The 7,607-nt window shown below is 31.0% G+C and overlaps 1 protein-coding gene and 1 non-coding gene across 2 annotated transcripts; one reads left to right on the forward strand and one right to left on the reverse strand.

Moving 5' to 3' along the window:
• Nucleotides 1–570: 570 nt before the first annotated feature.
• Nucleotides 571–653, reverse strand: Trnal-uaa (transfer RNA leucine (anticodon UAA)). The gene has a single exon. It is a non-coding gene; the product is annotated as a tRNA-Leu (tRNA).
• A 1,260-nt stretch (nucleotides 654–1,913) lies between these two features.
• Nucleotides 1,914–7,261, forward strand: LOC145849758 (uncharacterized). The gene is made up of 3 exons (XM_082954806.1): nucleotides 1,914–2,289; nucleotides 2,860–3,297; nucleotides 6,062–7,261. Exons 1-3 carry the CDS (start codon nucleotides 2,034–2,036, stop codon nucleotides 6,484–6,486), a joined length of 1,119 nt encoding a protein of 372 aa, XP_082810932.1. The 5' UTR covers nucleotides 1,914–2,033; the 3' UTR covers nucleotides 6,487–7,261.
• The last annotated feature ends 346 nt before the right edge of the window (nucleotides 7,262–7,607 follow it).

Here is a 7,607-nt window from a genome sequence, read left to right on the forward strand (position 1 = left end):
AGCAATTAAATGTGAATTTCAAAACCGTAAGTTTAACTGTTTTTATCATGGTTAGTATTTTTAATCAGTTCTTTTGTTTATAGTCATGATGTTTGAATATTACACAAACATTTTTATATCTAGAAAAAATAACTTTTCAATAAGAATCTTTTTATAGTTGAGCAAAATTTAATTTTTTTATATATTTAAAATTAAATGTTTCTACATAATAAACAACTCAGTATAAAGAAATTTATTTGGAAACAGTGCTTATACAGTTAAAATTAAGATTTTTATTTAAAAGTTTGTAGATAATTGCATTTTATCATCCCAAGCAAATGTTTAAAAAAGATGATGTAAATAACACTGCAATATTTAAGCAATAATAAAGAAATTTGGATTAAAGATAATTTATCAACTAATAAATTTAAAGTAAACTGTTAAAATTAATGATTAGTTACTAATTTAGTATTAAAATGTATTTTGCGTTCAAAGAAAATTAAACTCTATAAATGTTAGTAGTAAACATTGAATAAGCATTTTTAAAACTAATATTTTAATTTTGTCTAAAGTATTTGTCTGCCAAAAATGTACTGGGTGTGGGGTTCGAACCCACGCGGACAATCGTCCATTGGAACTTAAGTCCAACGCCTTAACCACTCGGCCAACCCAGTTCTGTTAGAAGTAAAAATAAGCAGTATATATACCTAAAAGGAGCTAAAACTTTCTAGAAGTAATTTTATATTAACATACTTCAGCAATAAAATTATTTGCTTATTTACATTCATTTTGAAAATTTGCTTAAACTTCTTACATTTAACAATTAGGAACCTACTTGAAGTAAAATTTATACAAACTTGTAAACAATTATTAAACTTAACTTAGTAAAGTTTTATTTTTAGGAGTTAGTCTTATATAGTTACTTGTCTTAACTAAAAAAGATTGCTCAATTTACTGAAATGTAAAGAGCTTATTTAAATAGAGATGTGCAAATTAAATATTTTATTTACAACCAGGTTTCGGTAGGAGTTAGTCTTTAAATTTAAAATTTAATAATTAAAAAAAAAGCTATTTTGAAATTGTGTTTTAACTTATAATATTATTAATAAGCTAAGCTATTTAATATAATTAATATTATATGCAGATGATTTAATTTTCATTTATGTTAGACTTAATTTTTTGGAACTTTTTATCAAAAGAAACATTAAAACATTTATTTTAAACCTAGTTTTTTTAATCAAAAGTTTAAAAACTAAATAAGTTATTTGTTTTCAGAATATATTAAATTTTAAAAACATTTACTTAAAAGAAGCACGATGTAGATAAAAGAATAAAACTTAAAATTTTGTTGAAAATATTTTCAGTAAAAATATTTTTTTTAAGCAGTTGATTTATATATTTTAATTGTATTATTTTTTTCGAAACTGGTTATTACAGAATATATTTTAAAATACTTATATTTAAAAATAAATATTATCTTTTGTGTATTTGTATTATTGCCTGATTAAAACAAAAACTGCTTTTCAAGTTAAAAATTACTAAAATTTTGAGCTTAATAATATTTTTTGTGAAGTTAATAGTGTATTAACTATAATATTAGTAATTTTAAAAGTCAAATAGTATGCAAATAAAGTCATTTAGAGTTTTTAACTTACATTAAAATAACTATTTTAATGTGATTTGTTATACTTTTGTTTTTTAATAAGCATTCTCCCTCAAAAGTATTCTTTACAAGCGTACAATTCAAAACACACAGAAATTTAAGTAAAAAATACTTGAAAAAATCAATAAGCATTCTCAAGTAATACAAGTCAAGCATACAGTGTATTGCTCTCTTTTCAGTGTATTGCTCACCGTTTAGCAGCACCTTTCTTCGCCTCTCTCCTTTTTTGCAACCAGTCTTATAAGCACTGCATTTTGCGCAAAAAGGCACATTAAAAGCTGCTAGTAAAAAAAAAATTGCCAGCTCAAAAGAAGATTTGCAGTTTTTCACGCGCACAAAGTTTTAAACCAAAGTTTGTTTAGACTCAACTGCACCAAGTCCAGCACAAGAAATGCCTCCCCAGATTCCAGAGCAGAAAGCGCAAGTTGTCACGCCAAGTTCGAGCGTCGAGTGCTGCAATGACGGTGAAGCCAACAACAATTTCGTGCCGCAAGCAGGAAGCCCTGTGCAAGCTGCTGCTTCCAACAAAGTGGCGCAGGGCAAGATCGACGAGCTCAAGAACAGGAGGAGCAGAAATTTGATTAAGAAGTGCCTGTGGCAGCTTTCCAGTAACTTGAACGTTCTCGTCGTTGGGGCTAAAGAATCTGGTGAGCTTGTGTTGTAATAATGCATACCCATTCACTTGTTTAAGATTTTATTCATAAATTAGCACTGTTTGTCTTGTTACTGTGTTACTTTTTTTGATGAAAAAACAGTGTTTAAAACTTTAATAGTTTTCAAAGTTAAGTTTTATAACGAAAATGTGTTTATTTAAAGGCTTAAGAAATTCAAGTTGTAGTTTCAAACTTAAAGTCTGTGCATAAAGCATAAACGTTGTTGTTATAAGCTTACACATAGTTTGTACTAAAAGAAAAGTTCATTACTTGTTTTTACTCAAGAAACAGTAGTATTACACATTCTCTGTTAAAACAGCTTTGTGAATTTTCTGATAAAAACTATTTATGTTATAAAAATTAAGAGTTTTACTTTTAAATTTTGTAATCATTTTATCTTTTTTTAAGATTTTGAAAGTAATTAAAAGTATTGATACGACATATTTTTATGATATTAGTTAATAAATTCTTTAAAACTCAATCCATAAGTAAAAAGCAGACTGTTGTAGTGTTGCTAGGTTTTATTTAGTGATTAAAAATAACAAAAGTGATGTTTGCCCACAGGAAAGTCGTCATTCATCAACTCGATGTCCATGTCCCTGCAGCAAACTTGGACGCAATGCGCCAAACTGTCCCCCGGTCGCAGCTACCTTGTGGACCAGTGCGTCCTCCACAAGAACAGCTCCAAAAAGCAACCCGGTCCGACCCGCAACGGCAAAGTAATATTCTACGACACCCGCGGCCTGGAGGGCATCCACGAACAGGACCAGGCCGCCCTGATGCTGAGGTACATCCTCGAGGGCCGGATAAACCACAAGTGCGTCCCGTGCGTCCTTCTGATGAACCATGACGTCATAAAGAAGAGGTACCACAACGTCTGTGACCACACGAGGAAAATAGACGTTGTGCTGTTCGTTTCAGACGTGACGAAGCCGGCCAACAATAAGCTGATGGACCTAATGTGCAAAGCAATGTACAACTCCAAAGTCAAAAGCGTTAAACGTGAGTTTTTTTGTTAATAATATGGATGTAATGACTAAAAGCAGTTTATTTATATAAGGAGTGGCTAAGTTTATAAATTGATTTGTTTAAAGATATGTTTCAAATTGATGAAAGTAATTAAGATGTAAATGATAGGTAACTGTGCTAATGAGTTTAAAAGTACACATTACAAGTTTTAAAATGTATTTTAAGAAATAAAGAGTCAAAGTTTGTCTAATTGGCTCAAGTATGACTTATAGTGTTCAAAGTTTATTAGTAATTACCTTTTCTTGAACAATTTTTTATTAATTTTAAATGAAAAAAGTCAAGTTTTAGAGCAGCTATAAAGGTTATAAATATTTAATAATAGTATGCTTTTTATCCATTATAATTACAAAAATGTCTCATAAGTGTTAACAATTGATATCTACTTATACTGTTGATGTGAATACTTTCTTATACTTCTGCTTACATACTTAGTTTCACAAAATTGTTAATTTCAATTAGCGTTTCTTTAAAAAAAATGTAGCTGTTCAAAATGAAAAGAATCGAAAAAACACAAAAACTTTGCTTGTTTTATTCCAATCTCCAAAAAAGCTGGCAGAGAAAACCGCGCCTTTTTACTACGAGCCTACCAAGAAGCGCAATTTCTCATTAACGCCACCGACTGACAATAACAAGCTCCAGTTCCGCGAACGACTCTCAAAAAACAATCACGAAACCGCCTTTTTGTTTACTTGATCCGCTCTTTAGTGGTAAAAGAGCTTTGTGGAAAATTAGCGCTCCGCACGGTTCTCAGAATGAAGCTTTTTGTTTACCTGGCGGCAGTTTGTACTAAAAATAAAAAGTTAAAATGTAGAAAGTTATAAAATTTATATATACTTTTTTTGAATTTTCTGTCGAGCATTAAAGTTGTTCATTCTTTCAATGTTTGGGATTTTTTGTTGGTCAAGCAGCTTTGTTTATCAACAACTAGTTAGCAGTAACCTTCGAAGCCAAGTCCAAAAAGTAATAAATAAATTTATTTGTTTGCCCAAAAACGACGTTCACTATTTGCTCAGTGACAATGTTGTTTAAATTTCACATGCAAGTAAACTGTTGAGAAATCGCCGTTCAATTACAAGCATCATCTGCTGGTGATGACGTCACAAAAACCGCAGTATAAACCAATAAACATTGATTGCAAACAAACTAGCACTAATAGAAAGGTGTTTATTTGTTGTTTTTGAGTTTCGCTTTTAAAATGAAACACTGAACAAGTAAGAACTCCCAAAAAAGTGTTGTTCAGTAAAAAGCGTTTTTGACAAAAGTTTGTTTTCATTGAAATTGGTATAAAAAATTGGTTATAAGAATTAAAACGTTTTTTAAATGAAACCAAATATATTATGTCCTCGCTGTAAACATAAATAAAAAACGACTATTTTTACTATCTAAACTAGAGTATAAAAAATTAAAAACTAGTATATTTTAATATCATTATCACAGCTAAAACTTGGTTGATTTTATATTTTTAAAATAAGAATCAAAAATATTTATAGTCATCCAAGTTTTTTTTTGCCATTTATCATGTTTTTGACAAAAGATTTACAAAAATTTTTTTTTTTTCCAAATGCAAATTGAAAACTTGAAGAATTACAATGAATAATAGACGAAAGTGAGTATGTACTTACAATACAAAATTGAAAATAAAAGTTGTTTTTACAGTTTGTTTTCTATATAAATTAAAAAGTCATGAGGCTGGTTAACCAAATTTTATTGAATTTAATTAACATTGAACAACATGATTTATTGCATATCTTAAATTCAGATCATGTCTTAGTACTAGATCATTATACTGAAAGTTAAACATCAAATCGGCGTCTGAAGTTTTAGGGTTAAATAAAAAGCATACTGACGTTGATTTCACATGGCGTTAAAACTAAAAACATTGACGTAATAAAAGTAAAACATATTTTACTTAATTAAACAAAGACACTTCTTATATTCTTAACAGGCAATGGGAAAAATTTTTCACGTGACTTAATTTAATTTATTGCTTTTTAACCTCTGAAAATTAAAAAGTCACGCTTCTTGCGGCCTGACCGAAATCCTACCACAATATTCAGCCCGTACAAGGAACTGGGCACCGCGCGAATTCTGTAAATTTTCCCGTAATTATCTTGTTTACCTGCAACAAAAAGTGACCGCCGCAAAGCGCTCGTTTTTCTGTGCACGTCTCATTGGGAGATGTTTGAAGCGTTGCTCGGAGGTCGAGGTTAAACCGATCGGATCTTGCTTTCTATTGGTTGTTTTCGCAAATCTGGCTTTCTATTGGTTCTTCCCGCGAGGCTCGGTCACACCTGTGGTCACTCTGTCGCGTGAGTGAAAATTGCTTTTCTCGGCGATTGCCCGATAAGAAATCTTCGCATTTTTGCAAACGCCTGTAGCGTTTCTTTCTTAGCAATATCAAAGCCTTTTAGAGCATGAGTTATTTTGTGTGTAAATTTTTGTTTCTGCAGTACTGTAAATTTAAACTAACTACTACGAAAGTATTTAAACTTTTTTAAATTAATCTGACTTAAAACGATAAAAACAATGCAAAAGAGCATTAACTTGCCTATTTAATTTAAATATTTCAATATAATTAGTTTTTTTCACGTTACTCAATTCAATCATCTTCGCAGACTAGGGTAATTGTAATTACTTTACTCCACTTTTTTACAGCTTTTTTACAGTAAACAAAAAAAATTAATGTAAAAAGCGTATTTTTTTAAACTCTTAATTTATGGTGATTTTGTTTTTACAGACGTACCAATCTTGTCGGTGGTGACGAAAGGAGACAGCTTGGAAGAAGCGACCATTTCCAACCTCGACCTTCGTCAGTACGACCTCAGCCTCAAAAGGCAGCAACACTTCAAGCGCGTGTCGAGCAAAATCAGGTCCGGCACTCATCAGAAAGTCTTCGTTTTGGGGAACTACCGGTGCGAGATGGATCACGTGCTCGACCGGCCCGCCTTCGAGATCCGGCCGTGCGCGACGCGCGACTCCGACTTCCTGCGGGTTTGGCGGGAAATTTTGGAATTGGCGGGAAGCTTGGAGGCGCCGCGAGAGTTCAAGGAGACGAGTAATGAGAGGAGGCGAGCAGTGTCGGAGTCGGTGAAGGGAAATACCCTTAACCAGCACAACTCCTGCATTCCCAGTTTCCGGTTGAGAATCAACTCCTACTCTTAAAATCGGCATATTCTTTGGGAAATTTTTACTCGATCTTGATTTAAAGGTTTTTCACTGGTTTTAATTTTAGTTGTGTTAGTAAATGTTATACTGTAGTAATGTTTGTAAGTGAATACAATTTATTTTTTAACGCCTTTGGTATTGTAGTTTCAAAGCAGCCTTTGAAATTTCTAAATGTTTTTTTTTTGATTAGTTAGCTGGTGTTTTTACTCGATGTCTTAACCTTTTCTGTTTTTGCCTTTTTTTTTAACAGTTCATAAGCAGTTTTATTTTCATTATTTTTTCTTCTTAAATTCGTTATTTTTTCCTAATGAAATGTTTCTTTTACTGTTTATTAGTTAATCTTTCACGCAATTATAATTAAAATCTGTTGCTTAATATAAGGCTTTAATCAAGTAGTAAAAAGAGTAGACTTTTTATTTTGTGGTTTAATCTTTTTGTCTTTAATTTCAATGACCATCTTCACTACTGTTGCTATTTTAGTATTTTATTTAATCAACTATTTTTAAGTTTCATTCTTATTAGTTCATGTTTTTATCAATTTTTTAGTTACTCATGATTTAATTTTTTTCTTGTTTTAATGTTTCTTTTTATTTTATTTCAAGTTTTTAATTTAAAGTTAAAAAGCTCATTTTATAGTTTATCGTTCTAAGATTTTCTTTTGGAGTTTAATTTAGCTTTTTGTTTGATTTTACAAAACAATTCTTCTTTAAATTTTTTGACGCTATCTCTGGATCAACTAAAGCCAAAAAAATAAAAAGTAGCTTTTTCTTTAGTTTGTTTGTTTTTTTCCAATCATAATAAAACTTAAAAAAACGTTTAGTTTTTTTGTGTAAATAAAGCGAAAATAGCTTTGCTGTCGTTGAAATTCGACGAATGAACCCACCACTCACACAATGCAAACGACTATTTAATATTTCAGTGTAGTGTAGGTGGAAGTTGCATAACTTGTTTTTCCTACACTCATGCGCTGAATGCATAATTCATCACAAAAAGCAAAAGTCGTTCGCGAGTTCGCGCAATTAAATTCAGATCAGAGGAGTTAAAATATCGGCTTTCCGACCTAAGATTGCGTAGTTGCTGCATGTACACACAAGTTTGCCGAGGATTAGCGCTCAAGC

The sequence above is a fragment of the Thalia democratica genome, chromosome 2, assembly GCF_965202585.1.
Source record: "Thalia democratica chromosome 2, ktThaDemo2.hap1.1, whole genome shotgun sequence".
Lineage (NCBI taxonomy): Eukaryota > Metazoa > Chordata > Thaliacea > Salpida > Salpidae > Thalia > Thalia democratica.

Coding starts and splice junctions, on each gene's coding strand:
- LOC145849758 (XM_082954806.1), top strand. CDS start 2,034: ATGCCTCCCCAGATTCCAGAGCAGAAAGCGCAAGTTGTCACGCCAAGT. Junction 2,290..2,859: donor CGTTGGGGCTAAAGAATCTG/GTGAGCTTGTGT, acceptor GTTTGCCCACAG/GAAAGTCGTCATTCATCAAC. Junction 3,298..6,061: donor CAAAGTCAAAAGCGTTAAAC/GTGAGTTTTTTT, acceptor TTGTTTTTACAG/ACGTACCAATCTTGTCGGTG.